Raw genomic sequence first — 22,321 nt, forward strand, 5'->3', positions numbered from 1 at the left:
ACAGCTAGTGTTTTTCAGCCAATCATGAACTTTCAGTGAAAACTTTATGTGACTATTTTCACATTCATAAGGTTCCTTTTACAGCATCAATGTTGTAATGTCATTCATATATAATCAGTCAAATAGACTTAAGCATCCATTTGGTTGTAGACCAAATGACCGTTTAAACGCAGGCATAGTCATTAGCAGAAGGCAGGGCAGAAATTCAGTTGAAAATACTGGGGTAAAATTCATTTCCATATTTTAAAAACATGGCGTGGAAAAATATCATTTAATTCAGTGATTCTTGTTTGGTCTGATGCCCACTTTATATCATATCTCAGCCAGGCAGTGAAGATCACTGTTTTTTTAAAGAAATCAGACCTTAAACACAGCGATTTTGTATGGGATGAGAGTTCACCAGAAGCCCTGGGGCTGGCTGACTGAAATTAAGTCTGTGTGCATATACCCCATTGAGTAAACTAAATTGACCGTAGTGTGTAAATGTGAGTGTATATGGGTTTTCCAGTACTGGGTTGCGGCTGGAAGGGCATCCCCTCGTAAAACATATGATAAATAATGGACTAAGCCAAGGAAATAAACCAATGAATAAGACTGTAAAATTTGTCATGTTCTATTTACATTCAAAGCTTCTATTGAGATCTTAGAATTGAGCTCATTATTTTATGAAGTTATTACACTAATAATATCATCTTTCTTGTGATATAGGCTATACTGGGGTACACGTTACTAAACCACCCCAGAATGTACTTACCTCATCTTTTCTGGCATGTGGGATTTTTTCACCGCTGTGAAAATGTTGTTTTTAAACGTTTTAAAGAAATCTCTGAAGTTAAGTGATGTTTTTGCTATCAGAAAGTTGTTTTTGTTTGCAGAAAGTTGCTAAGCAACAGAGGCTCACATAGTCAAAGGCATAGGACAAAATAGAGGATACTTGCATTCAGTTTATGTCCATTAAGGGTAGAAATACTGAGAACTCATGTGTTGCAAGTTAATTAAAACAACAATGTTAAAATAAAATGTACACACAATTAGAATAAGTTAAGGTACTATAGCTAAATTTTAATAAAGTTATTAAATGACAAAGTTTAAAAATGGTTAAAAAGACTGCCTCAATAGTTCTAGTGTTAAGTCATTAGACATTTCTCTCTCTCTCTCTCTCTCTCTCTCTCTCTCTCTCTCTCTCTCTCTCTCTCTCTCAGGAGCTTCAGTGTGGATCGGGTGATGGACAGAGTGATGGAGAGGCACTACGATTTTGACCTCACATACATCACAGAGAGGATCATCTCGGTCTTCTTTCCTCCTCTGCTGGAAGAACAGCGTTACCGCCTCAACCTCAGAGAGGTGGCAGCCATGCTCAAGTCCAAACACCAGGACAAGTTTCTGGTAAGTCACTCAATGTGTATAAAACACACTTAAACCAAATCCCAATCAGCACAGTTCACTTTATGCCGAGTTGACACTGCATGTTTTTCAAAGCTGTCGAATCGCAGCTGTTTTCACATTGCACAGTGGGTTAGTGACAGTACATTACACACTCATGACTTTACTGCTGGAGGAATCGCTGACAACTTTACCTGGCTTGCAAACTACATTTCACAAACACTCATAAGAATAAATAAGAATTCTCATGCAGACTGGAAATAGTACCCAGTTGCACTGGCTGAAGTTACTGCCATAGTTTTTCCAAACTTTCCCTGATTTCTTGGGTCCAAAAAGACAGAAAATGAGCCTCTCACAACCAAATTCATGTTCCTGATATTGTGGTCAATCTCTCATTGGCTGTTGGTCATCGTGATGTGTTTGTCAGTCAGAACACTTTTCACACAGCAGGATTTTAAATCACTGAGAGGTCCAGATATTTAGCATGCCAACTATTTCGCAGTCACCGGTGACATGTTGGTGATTCTCTCAGATTTATAAGTCATTCTCTCAGTCTTTAATAATTTACACTGCGTTACTATCACTTGCATAAATTAGAACTGATTTCCCATTGATTTCTGGCATTTGTCTAAGATTTCACAAAACTTGTGGACGGGTGAAAATCAGGGCTAAAATTGTGAAAATTGTAGTAAACTCTGCATTAGAAATCACTAGAAAATTCTGGTTGGAGCTAAAATCTGCAAGACATTGGCACTCTAGAAGCAGTATTGGACACCCTTAATACACATTAATCTAGATCAGTGTTTCTCAACCATGTTCCTGGAGGACCACCAACACTGCATGTTTTGGATGTCTCCTTTGTCACACCCATTACAGGTCTTTCAGTCTCTCGCTAATGAGTTGATGATCTGAATCTGGTGCATTTTGTTAGAAAGCAGGATGTACAGAGCTGGTGGTCCCCCAGGAATGTGGTTGAGGAACACTGATCTAGATCAAGGGTGATCAATTTCTGTCCTGGAGGGCCATTATCATGCAGAGTTTTGCTCAAATTTTGTGCAAAAACACCAGCTAGTAGCTTTCTAGAGATCTTAAAGAAAAGCTTGTTCAGGTGTGTTTTCTTAAAGTTGGAACATAACTCTGCAGGACAAAGGCCCTCCAGGATCGCCCTCCATTCCTGATCTGGCTAATTCTGGCATTTTCATTTTCAAAAGGTCTTCGATCCAACTAACTAATTTGTTGGGAAATTGCTAAAATGATCTGTTGAACACACACACACACAAAAAGGATATTTCTGAAAATGTTAGTATCCGAACAGTTGATGGTCAACATTGACTTTCATATAGTAGTAGGAAAAACAATACTATGGAAGTCAATGGTGACCATCAACTGGAAGTGAACAACTTCTTTAATAAAGTTATCATGCTATCTCTTCATTTTTTACCAGAAACGTTCAGCCATTACATGTTCATCCAGATTGCACTCAAACACTTTTTCATGTTTGGTTTGATCATCATATATTGCTGTCTTTGCTGAAATTAATATGAAGATTTTACAATTTAACATTTGTCTTTAGCAGCACAAAGTCTGTAGCACATGTTTGGATCTATGAGCATCTTCAGTTTCATCCCCTTGGACAAGTGTCTTCAAAATACTCTATTTCCACTGGACAAAAACAGATCAGTTTGAATGGAAGGACAAAACAGAGATAAAGAAAATGCATTAGAGGCATTCTCATTGTTGTTTTTTCTTCCCGCAGTTATTAAATCTGTCTGAGCGAAGGCATGACATCACCCGCTTAAACCCAAAGGTAGGGGCTCGGTTTTTACTATTCTGTTTGTTTATGTTGCTGGTTGCTTTGCGGTTGAACTTTTAAAGACCTGATTACACCACCCAAGATTAAGAAAGTCTGTCTTTCTCGCTTTCAGGTTCATGACTTCGGCTGGCCAGATATGCACTCTCCTCCGCTGGATAAGATCTGTGCCATGTGCAAATCCATGGAGAACTGGCTGAACTCTGACCCCCAGCATGTGGTCGTTCTGCACTGTAAGGTCAGAGGTCACAGTCTTTGGACAGTTCATGTCAGGGTCACTGACAGGCCTTGTTTTCGTCTAGTACTACCACATGTTTTTTAGTGATCCAGTCACAAGTGGAAGTCTTCAGTGTAAGCTTCATAAATTAAATGGATATTTGAAAGGCGACCACAGTTTTGATTGAAATCTGTGTGATTTAGTGCAATACGGTGATGTATGAAAACCTTGTTTTGGTGTTTTTTCCCCTCAATGGTCATGTGTTAAGTCAGTAGACAGAGAGAAGCTGGCTTTTGTGACTGACATTTGATCACATGAAAATTTACTAAAGCAATTCAATCAAATAATTTAGAACAATCAGAGGTTTGTAAACAAGCAGAGCTTTAAAATGATTCATGATCCAAACCAAATTCTCCAAATGGAGTATGAGCTGATGCCCTCAGGGATGAGATAATGATATACCATCTTGTAGGTTAAATAGGTTAGGCAAATTAATTCTATTATCAATTACATGATTGAATATTAGGAAATAGTTTTCCTAAAATGTTTTAAGATATTATTGAGAATTTCATGGACAAATGAAGCAAATATAATGAAGAATTAAAAGTTCAAATACTCAAGTGTCCCTCACATATGATCATTTCACATTGATTATATAAATTCCTATAGGGCAGGAGTTCCCAAACCTTTTCATATGAAGGGCCAAAAACCAAACTCAATACCTTCAACACTGAGTTCAAAACTCTTTTCAAATGAGTAGTATTAACTTTCAGTAAATTTTGAGTTAACGACACTCATTTCATTTGATAAAGTTGACTGTTGGGTTTTACAGTGTAGCCGTGGGCCAAAGATAAATATACCAAACTGTATTACAGCCATGGCTAATTTCCTTATTTGTTTCTTAATATAAAAAATAATTCGAAAACGTCACTTTGAACCGTATTAACTAATGCAGTAGAACTTGACTAGAAATATCTATCTCTAAACCATTCACAGATGGCCCTAGTTTGGGCATCTCTGCTAAAGGGCATATGTTTCAAACTCAATTCCTGGAGGGCCACAGCTCTGCACAGTTTTGCTCCAACCCTGATCAAACACAGCTGATCCAAATAATCAAGGCGTTCAAAAGAGTCATGAACACCTTCATTAGTTGCATCAGCTGTGTCTGATCAGGGTTGGAGCAAAACTGTGCAGAGCTGTGGCCCTCCAGGAATTGAGTTTGAAACCTATGCTATAGGGTACCGTATATGCACAGCTAGTGTTTCTTTCCATACCGATAAACTTCTGGTGAATCGTGTAATGTAATTAAAATATAATAAGTGAAATAGACTTCAGCATTCATTTACATGTTCAAACGTAAAATGAGATGAAAAGCCGTTTACACACACGATCAGCAGGCTAGTGCAGATACTCCATTGAAAATACTGGAGTAAAATAAATGTTATCATATTTTAAAGACATGGTGCAGAAAATTGTAATTTAATGCAGTGCTTCTTGTACATTCTGAGACACTTTATATCTATCAGCCACTGAAAATTGCTGATTTTTTAAAAGAAAACAGAACTTAAACGTGCTGATTTTGTAACGGCACACAGTTCACCGGAAGCGTTTGACGCAGGTTACTGAAAATTGAAGTCCTTTTGCATATAGAATTTAGAATATAGAAATCCCATTGAATTGAAAAACTGAATCTCAAGCTGCTCTTTTGGATGATGATCATCAGGCTTTACACAAGCTTGATGCTATTAAAGCAAATAAAGGAAATGCCAGAAGACATTCTTAAATTTGTGTTGATCTTTCAAAGTACTTTTCGCTCAAATTGCCTGACTATACAAGAAAGTCCTACTATGACTGATTAGTTTATTTTTATATATTTTATTATTTATATATATATTTATTCATTGTTATTTATTGTTTTTCAGGGCAACAAAGGAAAGACCGGTGTAATCATCGCTGCCTATATGCATTACAGCAAGATATCAGCGGGGTAAGTTCATCCACTCCACATTTGTCTAATTTGCAGACTCATTATAATGAATGCTCTGTGTCATGTAGTTTTAATTGGTGACAAATTAGCATCGTCTCATAATCTTAAAAACATGCACAGGTGTCTTTGACTTGTATTTCTCCTATATCTTCAACGCATTTGTGCACACAGGGCAGATCAGGCGCTCAGCACATTGGCAATGAGGAAGTTTTGTGAAGATAAAGTGTCATCCTCTCTCCAGCCCTCTCAGAATAGGTACACGTTTTTGTTTGTTCATGGCCAACCTTTGTGCTTTTGAAGTACTTAATTTTTTTTGCATCGATAAGACTGATGTCTCTCTGCAGGTATATCCAGTATTTCGGAGGGCTGCTCTCAGGGTCCATCAAAATGAACAGCAGTCCTCTCTTCCTCCACCAGGTCCTCATTCCTACCATCCCCAACTTCCAGGAAGATGATGGTGAGTGAATGTTTTCATGACATCACTGCCTGACATCATTCATACAGTACATAAGCCCTCGATGAGGCCTCTGAGTCTTTTTGAGAGTATTGTCATTCGTTAAGTGAAACCTCCTTCACATTCACACACATTTCATGTTTGTTTTTAATATTTTGCGGTGGAGGAGAGACACTCAGAGGGTTTTAGCCAATTCCTCCTTCATGCCTCGCCTTATTCTTCTCTCTTGACAGGTTTCTTCCCTTTCCTGAAGATCTATCAGTCCATGCAGCTTGTCTACACTTCTGGCATATAGTGAGTAAAAGTTTTCTCATAATTAAAAGTATTTTTAAAGGGGTTTGCTTGGGCAAGCATAATTCTATTTTGCTGCTTAATACTAAAAGTCCTAATTATCACAGACAGTTTGGTATGTGAAGTTTTTTATTTGATTTCGTCAATACTTAAGTTATTATGCATCAATAGTTTTGCACTAGACACGTAGTTATAAACGCTTCATATTCCTGAGAAAACATTGTGCAAATCTGAGTGTGCTTCACACAGGTGAGTGGGTTTGACAAACCACTTGTGAGAGGCACACTTTCCTCTCTAATGCATCAGACACTTTATAATAAAAACTAACGAAAAAACTGCTTAACTAGCTTTTACTGGTCATGAAATCTATATATTGCTACTTTCTGATGATTTGAATGGCTTCTTTAATTTTCATTTGTAAGTCGCTTTGGATAAAAGCATCTGCTAAATGAATAAATGTGATTGTTATTACACATTAAAGCTGGTTTATACTTTATACTTTAATTATAATGTAAATACAAAACAATAATTTCCATCTGGAGCTACTTCATGGGACTCCACACTTGTAAACACTCGCTCGTTGTGATGTGTTGTTACATTTTTAGAGAGGTGCGCATCAGCCATGATGATGGCTATGCGATCGCGCAAAGGCTACGCCGGCTCATACGCGTGCATCTGACGCAGAAATATAAATCAGCCTTTAGTGATGCTTCCCATTTTGCAGCTTCTTATAAAGGTAACATTTGTATTGAGAGCAATTTTTTAAGCAGTGGTGAAACACCCTAGCAGCTACTCAGAATGTTCTAGCAATGCCATAACAACCACACAGAACACCCCATCAATCTCATCACACACAAATCACATTGTAATACCAAAAAAGGTAGCCTTTAACACTTATACACTCTCAGGAAAAAATGGTACAAAGTTGTACTAAAGAAGATACAAGCATTTGTCACTGGGGCAGTAGCTTTTTATGAAACATAATTGTACCTTAAGACAAAGAAACAAAGTTGTACCATTGCAGTTTGTACCTTTAAGGACATGATTTGTACCATGGGAAACCAAAATTTACCTTTGGTTTTTAAAACCTGCAGATATAATATTGTACCTTCATCAAAGGTACAAATCTGATCTAAGGTACCACTGCAGTGACAAGACACTCTGTACCTTAACAGTGTCTAAAGTGCTTACCAAACATTTATTAAAATGCCTTAAATGTTTAGTTTACAATACCCATAGTTTTATGTACTCGTTGTATTGTTGTATTATATAACTTAATAATTAATGTTTATGTTTATTCTTTAAACATTAGCTTTTAAATGAGGATTCATAAAATCACTTTGCTTTCCAGTAATATTTATTTTCATAGATATTGTAATAAAGGAGTTGTCCAACACTTATGTACATTTTTATGAGAACAATTGTATACCTTCATTTCAACTGTACCATAAAAGGTACAGAACAGTATCATAATTTCTGTACCATAAAAGGTACAACTTTTACAAAAGTACAAAACTTTTCCTTAAGGAAGAGTGTAGATAATTTGCATGTGGGTTAATTGTGTCAGTAAACATATAGCCATCTAAATCATCAAGCAACTGCTAAGAATGCTCTTGAAGCACCCTAGAAACCTACTAGTACACCTTAGCAACTATTTAGAATGCCCTATCAACAACTTCGCATCCACACAATATCTCACACCTTAGTAAAAGACCCAGAATGCCTTAGCCATTAAAGCATTTTAAAACCTTAGAAAACTGTGGCCTTTAATGGCAGCATTCAACGATGGGAGGCATCCAAATACAAATTCTGCTTCACTTTGTGCCTCGGGAGGTACCTTTAGTGGATCGATTTCGAAAACAGCATAGATGTGTTCTACTTTGCCTTCGATATCACGCAATCCTCGACATACTCTTTCTGATAGTTAAGCTTAAACAATTTACATGGTATTTCAAAGCACATTTTGGACATCTTTTTCTGTTCAAATGTAAGTTTATGATCAGCTTTTGGCACATCTAATAATGTTTCTAGAAGAAGAAGTTAATGTAGTTTGCAAATATTCCCATAGTTGTCACCAAAGCTCTCTCTATCTTGTTACACAAGATTAAATCATAATGCCATCTCAGCAGTATGCTTGAAATCATTTTTATGAAGTGTCTTTATGCACAAACACTGCCTCCAGAGTCACTACCTGATACCTTAAATCACAACCACCCATAATTTCCTGCCAACATCCCAGAAAACCCTATTAATATCCAGAATGTTCTAGCAACATCCTTACACCTTTAACAAGGCCCTGGTATACTTCAAACAAAGTTATTTTTTTGTTTGAGGCCAAAAAGAAGTTTAAAAAGGCTGAGTGATACAGGGGGCAGGGTTGTAAATGTGTAGCGCTGCTCGCATATACCCCTAAATACAACGTTGAGAGAGAATAGCTTCTTAAACATCTGCAAAACAGGCTTTACGAGAAGTGCACAAACTCAGAAAAAGCATGGTGAGGTGGGCTTCTCATCTGATGTGTGACCCCCTTAGAGTCTTTAAAATCTCTCTGCGAGCAATCGCACAGGTGCGGATACATCTGTACCAGCTCTGCTACTCTACTCTCCAGTGTATTCACGTGGCTAAATTTGTTGTCTCAAAAGAACACATTGTTATATGTTTGAAGTATTCAGTAGTAACATAGCAAGCATAATTCATGGAAACAAGGTAAAACCATCTACAATCTGCCTAGCAACACCATAGCAGCAACCTATTGTACTGAAGGCCAATTTATATCTTCATCTCGTCTTCAGAAAATGACAAAAATCAATTTATTTCTTCTGTGTTTTTATAGTGATCTGCAGGGCTCTGCGAGCAGACGGCTGATCATTACTATTGAGCCTGCACTGCTCCTGAAAGGAGACATCATGGTATGCAGGCCTGTTTTTTTTTTGACCCTGACATATTACAACTGTCAAAAACATAGACATTTCCATCACTCTAATCTCGCTGTCTGTCACTTTTATGGTCTTTCTTTCCGTCTGTCCTGTAGGTAAAGTGCTATCACAGGCGAGTGGAGTCTGCTGAGAGAGACTCTGTGTTTCGACTGCAGTTTCATACATGCACCGTTCATGCAGCTCAGCTCTGGTTTGGAAAAGGGGAACTGGATGAAGCTTGTTCAGGTACATTCCTAGTGGAACAAGCCAAAAGTCATATGCCAAGCTCATATATTTTTGCAATAAAACCAGAGCTGTCTGTCCAGTTCTAACTGCCTTGAGCAGAAATGGCCTTGGGATATCAGCTGAGCTTGGTTTTTTATGATGTCTATTTTTTTTTCAGTGGTCTGTGTTCTTTTAGCTGAGCTGTAAATTATTGCCCTCACTCCCATTGGGTAACACCTGCGCTCCGCAGCTGCATAATTGAGATGAGATACAGATTTTTATGTGATAATGGTTTCTCTATGGGCTTACATATGAGAATAGGAGGCAGCTTCAACTGCTTGTAAAACTCTGGGAAATTTCTAGATATGAATCATCATTATAATCAGAAATGGGTTTATATAGTGTGTCATTTGGAAAGGTTATTAAATATATAAATATGAATTGACAAAGCCCATTATTAATGAAAAATATTGCAATGATGAACACTCTCAATTCCCACTGTTTCTTGTAGATGACAAATTTCCCCCTGATGCCATTGTGGAGTTTGTGTTTTCATCTGGGCCTGAGAAAATTAAAGGTAATATAAACTTTACTCAAACTGCAGATGATCTTACTAACCTTTTAATTTCTCTTTCAGGGACCATGACATTGTTTGACAAACAGTTTTCTTCCTTGAGCTAATGTGCTGAATTTCCATTAAAATGGCAGGGCCACATTATGCGTGTGTGTGTGTGTGTGTGTGTGTTTCATTCAGGGAGAGTGAGCCAAAGGAATGATCCAGCTGTCAGTGTGGACTATAACACAAATGATCCAGTGGTGCGCTGGGACTCATATGAGAACTTCAATCAGAGGCATCAGGACAGCCTAGAGGGTACAACTATTCATTCATACAACCACACACTGGTATTTATTCAAGCCTTCAGAGAGAACATACTGTTTTATAATAAATATGGCTATTTAAAATAAATGAATGCATTTGTTCAGCATGAAATTGTCTATAAAAGTTTTACTTTTGCAAAAGACTAATAATGTCATGTATAACAGTTAGCCCAACACAATTACCAAGCAGTAGAACTGTTGAAATGCTCCTTCAGAATCAGAATACAAAAACGGTTTTCTGAAAGATCATTTGAAGATGAGTAATAGCTGCTAAAAATTCAGTCACCAGAGGAATTGCATTTTTTTAATTACATTTTTAAAAATCAATAAGGTAGAAAGCATGGTAACACTTTAGTTTAGTTCACAACTCATGCTATTAACCACTGGCTTATTACCAGTTTATTATTAATATATTTACTGTTTATTAGTAGTTAAAAAAAGTATGAGCTTATTCTGCTTTCTTAATCCTACCCAAAACCTAAACCAAACTTCTAGCTTACTAACTATTAATAAACAGCTAATAAGTAGTGATGGGTTGTTCTTGAACCATTCGTTCATTTTGAACAAATGTTTTGTATGATGCAAGACCAAGGAGTCCTCTCCGGGAGTGATTTGTTTCATTTTCGTGCGCGCACATTTGTGCAGGTGGAGTAGAAATGAGGTCCTTTTTTGAGTCTTCAATCAGGTATTGTTCATCACGTGAAAGACAGAAGCCAATCATACGCATTTAGAGCCAGAAAAAGATTTGATTGTTAATCTCTCGAGTCCTCTATTTGAGTCCTTCGTTAATCACATGAAAGACAGAAGCCAATCATATGCATTTATAGCTGGAAAAAAATTTGATCCGTTCTTCTCAAGTCCTCGATTTGAGTCGTTCGTTCGTCATATGAAAGACAGAAGCCATTCATATGTTTTTAGAGCCGGAAAAAGATTTGATCAGTTCTTCTCTCGAGTCCTCGGTTTGAGTCCTTCGTTAATAACGTGAAAGACAGAAGACAATCATACGCATTTAGAGCTGGAAGAAATTGTTCCGTTCTTCTCAAGTCCTCGATTTGAGTCCTTCGTTTGTCATGTGAAAGACAGAAACCAATCATATGCATTTAGAGCCAGAAAAAGATTTGATCGTTAATCACATGAAAGACAGAAGCCAATCATATGCATTTAGAGCTGGAAGAAATTGATCCGTTCTTCTCGAGTCCTTGATTTGAGTCCTTCGTCATCACATGAAAGACAGAAGCCAATCATATGCAAGTCCTTGGATTTGAGTCATCTCTCTTTACATGCAGTCATGATAATGGCAAATTGAATGAATTGACTCAAAAAAAGATTTGTTCATCTCAATGAACGAGACTCTGAGAGGTCTGAATGAAAGGTCTGTAAAATCATGTGAACTTCCCATCACTACGAATTAGTAGTTTATTAAACTAGTAGTGTTAGTTAATGTTTTTTTGTTACTGTAAATTGTGACCTAAACTAAAGTGTTACCAAAAACATTTAGTTTCACATGTTTAGTTTCAAAATTTTGAAATCAAAGTATAGAAAGTATAGAGTATGAACCTTTAAATTCTTTTATGCAACAAAAACGTATCTTACAATTACATCTCTCCAGATATTGCTCACACACGTGGCCCTGTAGATGGCAGCTTGTATGCGCAGGTTAAAAAGCGCCGTGCTGCTGCTGGCTCCTCCTCCCTTCCATCGACCAATGGAAGCCCTGCAAGGAGCTCTGAGGAAAGACCAAGTCAGCTTTTGTCTGTTAGCACTGATTCCGGACACTCATCTGTTCCTCCTGATCGACTCGATGAACCAACTCGACCAGCCCCGCCTACTCAGCAAGAGAGGGAGGAGCTTGAGCGGCTATTGGGTGGGATTGAAGGTGATGGACTGAGAGACCGTGACCGGGAGACAGCTATTTTGGATGATGGTGATTCCTTGCCTCCTGAAAGAACTGGGTCACTGAGATTAGGCCGTTCATGTTCTTGTCGGGTGGGTTACCGATCTCAGCGATGTGCTGAGCCTGGATGTGATGGATTTCACCATTTATCCAATGGCCATTGCCTTGATCGGCCCACCACCACTAATGGACACACAGGGGCTCTGTCTCCAGGTATGTCATCTGTTATAGGACTTTGCCAACATCACAGCACCCATCCTCACCAATCCCTTCCTCCTCCAGACCTGCTCTGGGACCGCCAGCAAGGTCCACAGCACTACCTACATCGCACTTGTTCAGAGGGACCATCACGCCACCTGTATCCATATCCATCCCAAGAGATCAGTTCTCATCCACACAGTCTGTCCCCCCGACTGCTCTGTAGGCCGGATGAGTACATTTCATACCCTCACCATCACCACAATCATCCACACCACCCCAAACCCAGTGGCCCCTACCATGATGTCATGATGATAGATGGCCTAGTGACACCCGGCTGCCCCTGTCGAGACTGCGCTCTACGACGAGAAGAGTTCCACACTCTCCGTATGGACAGAGAGGAGGGAATACACTGGGAGAGAGAGGCAGAGCTTCACCGGGATAATGGGTTAAGACGGGGGAGAGATGCTGACATACAGAGAGGGGCAGAGATATGGGACCGGGAGGCAGGGCTAAGGAGAGGAAGAGAAATGTCTCTTCACTGGGACAGAGACAGAGATGCGGAACTACAGTGGGAGAGAGAACGTGAGGCTGAATACTGGCACAGAAGGGCTACTGTATCCCCATACGGGCCCCACGGTCATGAATTACCTGCGTTTAATTTTGATCCACTCCCAGCAGGCCATCCTGCATACCCAGAACCCTCCCGGTCCCACTCTCATACCCATCTGGATCTTAAATACAGTAGCAGCTCCAGTGGATACCAGACACCACACCAGACGTGCCCCTGCTCCCCCTACCAGCCTTCACCCTCAGAGAGTCGAGGATATGCCTCAGGTTACCAGTCTGAGTCTACGTCTCCTCTTCCACCTCCATCTGCCTCCTGCCCCGGACCAGTGCACCATGTCAGTGGACCTACAGAAAACCAAACAGAGCCCCATTCTCAGCATTACACCTCTGACTCAAATGCAGGTGAGGACTGGCAAAGCTGTTTCAGTTAAACTATAAATACAATTACCGCAGTGTACTGGACTATTTGAAAGCATGCTAAAATAAGTGTATAGTCTTCACCTGCATTCATTTTCATCTGTGCATTATCAAATTTACTTACAAGTCTGTACCCTATCATTATCAGATTGCCCTGGTGCAGATAGCATAGGATGGCGTAATCATATTACCCATGGATCCCTGCGGCGGATACATCGAGATCCACATGCTCCATGTTCAACACCCTCTGATATTTCAGGACCTCCAACACCAGTCCACACAAGCAGCCCTTTGCGAACCCAGGAAAGGTAATGTGCACCTACATTTATCAGTAGATCAACCACAGGAACCTTGAGTTCTGTACCAGTTAGTTAATCAAGGAGTACAATTACTTAAAAATAACATGCAGGGTTGTTGGTAGCTCTCCGGCAACAGGGTCTACAACTATGGTAATTTGTTGTATTAATTTAATACTGTTCTGGTTTTCTCTTTTTTTTCAGTCCAAGCCTAAGTGTCCGTGACTATGACTCAAGAGAGGGGAACAGTGAAATCAGTTCTGCTCACTCCCTCAACAGGCCGCATCCAGCTACCATACAGCCCAACATGACCAATGCAGGATCTCGGCAAACTGTACTAACCTCCAGTCAAGAGACTCCTGAGATAAACCCCCTTCCTTCCACACCCACCACTGCCCAACATCTTTCATCTCATTCCCTTCCTACAACACCTCCAACCCCACAAATTTCAACAGAACACTCACCCCCCTTAACGCCCCCATCAGAATCCACCCAACCACAGGCAAATTGCTCGCCTACTGCTGCTACAATGCTGCCCACAGTGGAAATGGTGCCACAATCAACTGAGACTATTAAACCAGCACATTCCCCACATCCCTCCTCTCCAGTCCTGGCTGAGACCATTCCAGCTCACACACAAAGCAATGGAGTACCACCATCTCCTGAACCAGATGCCCCTAAACCTGCTTCTTCAGCCCCTGCATCCCCTCAGCCACCTGCTGGTGACCACGAGAGCTCTTCTTCCCCTGAACCTTCAGTGCCTGGATTTGCCACACTGGGCAGGAAGTTAATGTTGGGCTCTGAAACCTCACTTTCTGCAGGACACAGTATGGATGCCAGCTCTAATTCTACTCCCACTTTCCCAGTCTCTCCTGCCTGCTGTACTCCGTCTCCTCCACCAGGCTCCTACCCAGGGTGCCCAGCATCCTCCGTCCCACAGCCTCCACTCCCAGAGAAACGCCGCCCATCTGGCCTCCCAGGCTCACCCAATGGGAGGTCTGGAACACTGAGGGCATCCATGAGTCATCAGCCCTCTGGGCAGCACCATGTTACATTCTCACCCTCAGTAGGAGACCTGGCCGTACCCATTGGTCAGGTTGAAGTTGGTGTGGAGGGTGAGATAGGCAACCGTGTCAGTGTGAAATTTGTGCAGGACAGCTCACGATTTTGGTATAAACCTGGCATCTCCAGAGAGCAAGGTGAGACAACCAATGTGGCCTATTTATTTGAAACTACTGAAGTGTTTATAACCACATTTTTATTCGCAGAGGGTAAAACATAAGCTTCCAATGACTCTTTATTTGAACAGTCTTGATTCATAGAGTTAAAATTGCACTTGTCTCGTGAACTATGGTTTTAAAGAATCAAAACACAACCAGTGCAGTGTGTTTCATGAACAGATTCATCTTTTCAGTTTGTACTTTAGGTGCTTTTACAATGCGGTTTGGTACAGGGGCATGGCTCAATTTTTGGGGGCTTTTCTTCTTTTTTAGTACAACTTATGATAAAGTTCTAAGTGAGCCATACCATTATCAAGACATTAAGTAGAGACACTGCTGATCACTTCCATCACTACCAGTGTTTTTCGATTTGCCAAAACCACTGTTTAAATTATAAATTTAAACTACAGCAATAATTCCACCTGCTTTAAGTGGTAGTAAACTGCAGTGAAGATGCAAAACGAGCCAAGCAAAACCAAACTGAAGCAAGCTGCGCCAAGCCGTGCCAAACCTTATTGTGCTGTACAGCACAGTGGAAAAGCAGCTTTAGAGTAAATCAGTAAAAGACTTTGAAATGTTTTCTTACATAAATAGCAGTTCTTATGTATAATTTAGTGTTTGAGGTTTAAAATAAACCTTTTTTGTAATATACAAAAGTTAAAAATGTCCTTGTATAATTTCACACACTAGTAGCACAAATTTGGTCCTTGCACTTATCATAACCTAAAGTATTGGCAATCCTAATAGTGATGCTTACTGTTATGCTGTAGTGTTTTTGCACATGCTGCAACAGATTGTTGTTCCATATGCTTGGATCCTTTCTTAAAATAGTCTCATTAAACTGTCCTGTCTCTGTTCAACAGCTATAGCAGCACTGAAGGAAAGGGAGCCAGGGGCCTTCCTCATCCGAGACAGTAACTCTTTCCAGGGGGCCTATGGTCTGGCCCTGAAAGTTGCCAGCCCACCCCCCAACGTCAATAATCATAGCAGCAAAGGTACGCCACATCTGCAAGCATTTCCTCATACAAACATTCATCTTGCTCCACTGTTGCTCCCAAAGCTCTCTGTCTGCACAGGAAACACACGACTGCACCTGAAGTACTCTAGCAGAGCTAAACATCACAGGAATATAGAGCTAAAGTGTCCTAATTCTTTGGTATTACACTTGAAATTCAAGAAAATTGTGATGAATGTCTTCAAAAACTGTTCCTGTCTGTCATTGATCAGACAAACACGTGAGCCCTGTTGGCAAAATTATTTATGAGCTACAAGGCAAAACAAAATAAAATGTGTTAGTATTGGTCAAATGTACGGTTTTCATAAAAGTGTATTAATAAAGCCGTCATGTAGTGATCCCAATTCTCCAAGAAGCAATTAAACAAATACAATACAATAATATTTTTACTTAGTACTGCATTTTGTTAAGTGAAGTTTCACAAACGGCTCGCAACTGGTCCCCCTTCTGTAATCATTAGCAAGCCAATCAGATCAATCCAAACTCAACATAAATACCATATCTAACTATACTCCTTTATCTTCATCTTTTGAAGAACCACCCCATCTACCTCCTCCTCTTTCTAGATTAATCCAGGATTGGGCGACATATCGGCTCTGTGGCTAGCACCGTTCCCTCACAGCAAAAAGGTCGCTGGTGCAAGTCCCAGCTGGGCCAGCTGGCATTTCTGTGCGGAGTTTACATGTTCTCCCCGTGCTCGCGTGGGTTTCCCCCGGGTGCTCCGGTTTCCTCCCACAGTGCAAAGGCATGCGATATATGTGAATTAAATAAATCAATAGGAACAGTATATGAGTACTTTAGTACTAAGCTTTCACCGCGTGGGTATGTGCTGGTAAGGCTGGCTGTCTTTTTCTCTAGGGTTGCCCTCAATGATCAAGAAATAGGCCGTATGAATTGGGGAGCCTTTGAGAACTTCCTGATCTCATACCTTCTTACATGCTCATTGACCAGGCAGGAGCTTTGGGCTCAATTATATCCTATTATCTTGTCTTGTTTTTATGCTTTAATTTATGAGATACACATTTATAGATGCGTATAGCTATAGTTGTGGATGTGGTCAGGTTGATCTCAAGTGTTCATGGACTAGCTTCAGAGATATTTGGATGTTCAGATGGTTTACATACAGCAGCTCATAGACACAAACTAATGAGGAATCTACAGTGTATGTATATAGGTCATACAGGCAGAATGATGAAAAGGTGGTTCCTTTACCAAAAAACATGCATTGTAGCTCTTTGCTGATTATTTGATTGATTATTTTTTTCGTTGTCCTAATTAACACCAGACCATGTGAAATTGAGAGCATTGTTGCACTGTTTATTTTGGTCTAAATATTTAATTGAGACAACATTGGGAACTGCTTGGGAAAAGCTTTGTATGACTTCTGTCTTTAAACAGAGGCATGTGTTGGTCTAAATATCCATTAATCACCACTGAAGTGCTGTATTTTGATTTCCTGATTTAATATACAACCACCAAACTTTGCATTAAAGATTGCAATTTCCTCTGTGTTACCAGGAGACCCTCTGGAACAGCTGGTTCGACACTTTCTGATTGAGACGGGGCCGCGAGGGGTGAAGATCAAGGGCTGTCAGAACGAGCCCTACTTTGGTGAGCATTTCAGGAATCCTCCATAAAACTCTATGGGGGCTTTCTAGGTGATAATTGATATTGATAACCAGAAATGATCACATGTTAAGAAGATCGTTCTTATGGTGCTATACCTGATCTGGAAGCACAAATGTGGAGTTAGTAAAACTGAATGAAATGCGAGCTCGTTTCAGTGTGAATTATCTGAGCGGTGCATCAGTTTGCTCAATGCATGCAAGGTATTCAGGCCACAGAATTGTCCAATCTCCACAATATCTCAGTCGTGCACTCCAGCAGAGCTCTGGATATGTTAAATAGTTCAAAACGCATGCTGCACATTGTAGGCGTTAAGATAAAGCTCACAACTTTGATGTAGCATTTGTTTGTTTTTTGTATCAGAAAGCCAACAAGTTCATTTATGTCAGCGATTAATTGCCGTCTGGCTCAATTTTGTTGCTTTTGCAATCTGGCAACATCAGTTCTAAAGGTAAATAATGTTGAAGTGTTATGAAAGCCAAGTGCTGAGGTCTTCTGTGTGTGTTTTGTCATTGGTAGGGAGTCTTTCAGCACTGGTGTATCAGCATTCCATTACACCCATCTCTCTGCCCTGTGCCCTCCGCATCCCAGAGAAAGGTAAACACAACGGCAGACGTCAACACACCATGTTGAGATAGCACTGTATGATGAAAGCACCATCACAACATACACACTCAGTGGGATGTCTGCGAGGAGTTCTAATGCACAAAATAAAATGCTTCAATTTAACCAAATCCACAGCATTCTGTTCAATAATTCAGCTAATTTGTTGCATATTTATTTTACATTTCCTTTATCTGCCATTTATTAAAAGATTAGTTCATCCAAAAATGAACATTTATCCACCCTCGTGTCATTTTCATTTCCCCTGAGACCTTCGTCCATCTTCATAACACAACATAAGATATTTTAGATGAAATCAGAGAGCTCTCTCATCCTCCAAAAACAGCAAGGCTCCTAAGATGTACAAAGTGCAGAAAAGGAAGTAAAAACAATGTGACTTTAATGATAATCATATGAAGCTCCAAAAACACTTTTGTGAGCCTCAAAAAAACTTTTGTTTGCCTGTATCTTTGGTGTCATGTCAGGATGTGCATTTACTACAGGATATACAAAAAACAAAGCTTGTATGTTGCTCTGCTGACTCTAATGGCAAAACGTTATTCTGCCCACCCTTAGTATGTGCAGTCTGACAACCTGAGGTCTCATTTCTAAATGTATCGTATACATAAAACAGTGTCAGAAATGTGTTTGTTTTGATCAAGGTTATGATCTATAAAAAACAAACTTGGTGGGAGAATGTGTGCAGCTGCAAGTAAAGTCAAAGGAAACATATTTAACTTAAATACTTTTAATCATCATAGAAGTCATAAATAAAATATTCTGGTGAATGTTCCCTTTTAGGAAGGTTTCTATGCTATTTATTTAATCAGAGCCCTGATGCGGGAGTGAAGATATAGACAAACAAAATCGATTTTACAGTTTTATGGCATATATAAGTGCTCTTGGCGCCTTTGTATGATTACAGTTAAACCACTGAAGTCACATGGAATGGTTGGTATGGTCTCACAGCAAGAAGGTTGCTAGTTTGAGTCCCGTCTGGGACTGAACTGTGGAGTTTGCATGTTCTCCCCGAGTTCGAGTGGGTTTCCTCTGGGTGCTCTGGTTTCCCCCACAGTCCAAAGACATGCGCTACAGGTGAATTGGATAACCTAAAATGGCCAAAGTGTGTGAATGGGAGAGTGCGTGGGTGTTTCCCGGCACTGATGGTTGTACTGAAGGAAGGGTATCCACAGGTACAACATATACTAAAGTATATATAGTAATTGGAGATTCATTCCAATGTGGTGACCACTGATAAAAGCAATAATACACAATTATAAGCAATAATGATAAAAGGAATAAAACGGAGGAATGTAAGGAAGTGTGTAAAGACTGAAGTGAAGATTTTTTTGAATTCACCTTATATCAAACTAATAAATGACATTTAAGATGTATTAAACTAGACAACAGTACAGCTGAATGTACATTTTTACAGTTATTAAATGGCTACTTACCACAAAACTAAACAGACACAAAAGATGGATCTCTATTCAGTGTCTATAGAAAATCATCATACCCTGTGAAAATATTTACCTTTACTTCGGGCGGGCTGATAAACTTATCAATAACAATTATAACCTCTGGACTTCTTTACTCTATATTGATCTAAGAGCCAATCAGAAAGCAGAAATGTGCAACAATGGGAATCTTGAAGTGTGTTAATATTAGAGATGCAGCAAATTTTCAGCCAACGAAAGTTTGTCGGCTGCAAATATGTAAATAATATGCCATATAATGGACCCTCTAAATTTGTGGCGTCAGCTATTGTTGGGGAACTCTTAAATCTGGAAGCATTAACAACTTATATCGAAATATAAATCGTTATTGTTCGTGATTACATTTTTGGTACATCGTCCAGCCCTACCTTTACTTTCAAAAGACTTTTGGGATAAAGTAGTAGAAAGGCACATTTTAGGAGAAGCTTACAAAGCATTTCAAAGGCTGGAAAAGTGTTGTGTATTTGGAATGTGATTTGATTTCAGGTTGTATGACAAAGTATTATCTATTAATTATTTCAAAGGGGTATGAGGATTTTCAATATGCACTATATATACATGGAAATTATTTGTAGTACACAAATGAGAATCAAATATTCCCGAGAGCTGTGTAATAAACTATAATAATATTTCACAATTGTGCTGTTTTTACTAAATCAAATGAATGCTGCATTGGTAAGCAAAGAAAAAAAATTTAAACATCCTACTAAGCCCTAACCTTTGAATGGCAGAGTAAACATAGATGATCACACAACATTTGTGTTTATATAGGAATGTTTATATCTTCTTCTGCTCTATAAATGATAATGTCTCTCTGTCAGACCCAATAGGTGATGTCGTGGAGGTTCAGCCGATCAGTAACATGAGCACAGCCGCAGACCTCCTGAAACAGGGGGCAGGTGAGTGTAAAGCTGCACGTCTGACCTGCGTCATATATTTATTTCTTCACATCTTTAACTTCTGACCTCTGTCCTCAGCCTGTAACGTGCTGTACCTGAACTCAGTGGAGACCGAGTCCCTGACGGGGCCACAGGCCATCGCTAAAGCTACAGGGGCCACTTTGTCCCGCAATCCTCGGCCCTCGGCCACAGTGGTCCACTTTAAGGTGTCTGCGCAGGGCATCACACTGACGGACAGCCAGCGCAGGTATACGTGCTGATGCTTTTCAGAGTGTAGCCAAATCATTTTTCTGTGTTCTGTGGGAAATAAGATGTGTGGTATGAGGACTAGAGATGCGCCAATCGTCTGGCCAGAAATCAGAATCAGACAATTTTGAAGTGCTCTGTTTTTTTTTTTCAGAAATTGCAAAAAATTGCACTGCAATGATTTATATTACTGTATATTTATTTAGGTTTTTATTAAAGTATAAGATCCGGTTTCCCTCACAGTCCAAAGACATGATCTATAGGTGAATTGGATTAACTAAATTGGCCTCAGTGTATGAGTGTGTGAATGTGAGAGTGTATGGGGGGATTCCTGTACTGGGTTGCGGCTGAAAGAGCATCAACCATGTAAAACGGAATGGCGGAATAGTTGGCGGTTTATTCCACTGTGGCAAGTCCTGATATACAAGGGACTAAGCCGAAGGAAAATGAATCAATGAATGAATCAAGTATAAGATGAGTCCAGAAATTGGTTTCAGAGTCAGCCAATTTGCTGGGGGGGAATCCACAATCAGACAGCAGTAGTTGAGAGCAGGTTGTTTGCGTCACAGAGAGCTGACTGTGAAAGGTCTGGTTTTTCAGGGTGTTCTTCAGGAGACATTATCCCATCAACAGTGTGACTTACAGCAGCATCGACCCACAAGACAGGAGGTGAGACTGTGTTGACTGGTGTTGTATATATCAATATCACAATAATACAACATCATTTGTTGCATGTTGGTTGAGAAACAAAAACTTTCCAGTGTATTGCACATTTAATACAATTACAACCCATTAAGGTTACAGAAGAAAACATGGACATAGGAGGATTGTAGTTATTTTGTTTTTGTTTATTTTTGTTTATTACTTGAATTCCTTTGATTTTTATTGTTTTTGCAGTTTTTTTGTCTGTTGTTTTTTTTTTTTTTTTTACTTTGGTTTGCATTTCTTCTGTTTTATTTTGATAGTAAATATTTTTTTATCATTTGTTTGAAACATTTATTTGTATCTTTTTTAATACTCTGAATTGTTTGATTGTTTTTGTTTTACTTTGCTTTGGCTATAGAAGAGGTTTTGTGTGTTGCATTTATTTTTGTTTCTGGGTATATATTTTTATTTAGTATTTTTTATTTCTTGTATAATGTTTAATTTTTTTGTGATACTTTGTTTTGCATTTGTTTATTTGTTTGGGATTCTTTTATTTGTTGTTTTGCGTGTTTGTTAATATACTGCAGGAGGGTTTTAGTTTTGTTTTAATCATTGCTTGCCTACAGTAGTAGTAGCACTAAATCTAATCAGGTAGTGCATGAATCTGTTTGGGCTGCTCTGTCTGTGTGTGCATCATAAAAAAACTGTATGTGTCTATGTTTTCAGTTGTAAGTAAAACACATGCTTTGGGGCTCAACTTTTCTTTAAAGATTTTTGAATCTAAAGAATTTTAAGTAGTAACTTTAAATGTTACAAGAAAAGAGGATTTGTCATTTGGGCAAGCTACCTCCCAGCCCCAACCCCCCCCTTCCCCCCCCCCCCAAAAATGCAATGGACCTATATATAAATTTACTGTTTAATTTCTCAGTTGCATTTTATAATATACACCACATACTCATATATGCAAAAGCGCCAAAGCAGTGTTTGTGTGTTACAACTGCATCCGCAGCACACTCTACACAAGCAACGCAATAA

At 39.4% G+C, this 22,321-nt stretch overlaps 1 protein-coding gene across 1 annotated transcript in view; it reads left to right on the forward strand.

The window, feature by feature from the left end:
* tns2a (tensin 2a) overlaps positions 1 to 22,321 on the forward strand; it is a 109,820-nt gene that overhangs the window by 82,905 nt on the left and 4,594 nt on the right. The window contains exons 7-26 of the mRNA XM_056448691.1: positions 1,203 to 1,386; positions 3,140 to 3,190; positions 3,309 to 3,431; positions 5,333 to 5,397; positions 5,569 to 5,652; positions 5,742 to 5,854; positions 6,085 to 6,145; positions 8,976 to 9,051; positions 9,174 to 9,303; positions 9,794 to 9,859; positions 10,037 to 10,153; positions 11,771 to 13,225; positions 13,389 to 13,548; positions 13,741 to 14,735; positions 15,620 to 15,751; positions 17,290 to 17,382; positions 17,917 to 17,994; positions 20,318 to 20,395; positions 20,474 to 20,642; positions 21,242 to 21,310. Coding sequence (XP_056304666.1) covers positions 1,203 to 1,386; positions 3,140 to 3,190; positions 3,309 to 3,431; positions 5,333 to 5,397; positions 5,569 to 5,652; positions 5,742 to 5,854; positions 6,085 to 6,145; positions 8,976 to 9,051; positions 9,174 to 9,303; positions 9,794 to 9,859; positions 10,037 to 10,153; positions 11,771 to 13,225; positions 13,389 to 13,548; positions 13,741 to 14,735; positions 15,620 to 15,751; positions 17,290 to 17,382; positions 17,917 to 17,994; positions 20,318 to 20,395; positions 20,474 to 20,642; positions 21,242 to 21,310 — 4,299 coding nt within the window. The remainder of the gene's footprint in view (positions 1 to 1,202; positions 1,387 to 3,139; positions 3,191 to 3,308; positions 3,432 to 5,332; positions 5,398 to 5,568; positions 5,653 to 5,741; positions 5,855 to 6,084; positions 6,146 to 8,975; positions 9,052 to 9,173; positions 9,304 to 9,793; positions 9,860 to 10,036; positions 10,154 to 11,770; positions 13,226 to 13,388; positions 13,549 to 13,740; positions 14,736 to 15,619; positions 15,752 to 17,289; positions 17,383 to 17,916; positions 17,995 to 20,317; positions 20,396 to 20,473; positions 20,643 to 21,241; positions 21,311 to 22,321) is intronic.

Source organism: Danio aesculapii, chromosome 23 (genome assembly GCF_903798145.1).
Source record: "Danio aesculapii chromosome 23, fDanAes4.1, whole genome shotgun sequence".
Lineage (NCBI taxonomy): Eukaryota > Metazoa > Chordata > Actinopteri > Cypriniformes > Danionidae > Danio > Danio aesculapii.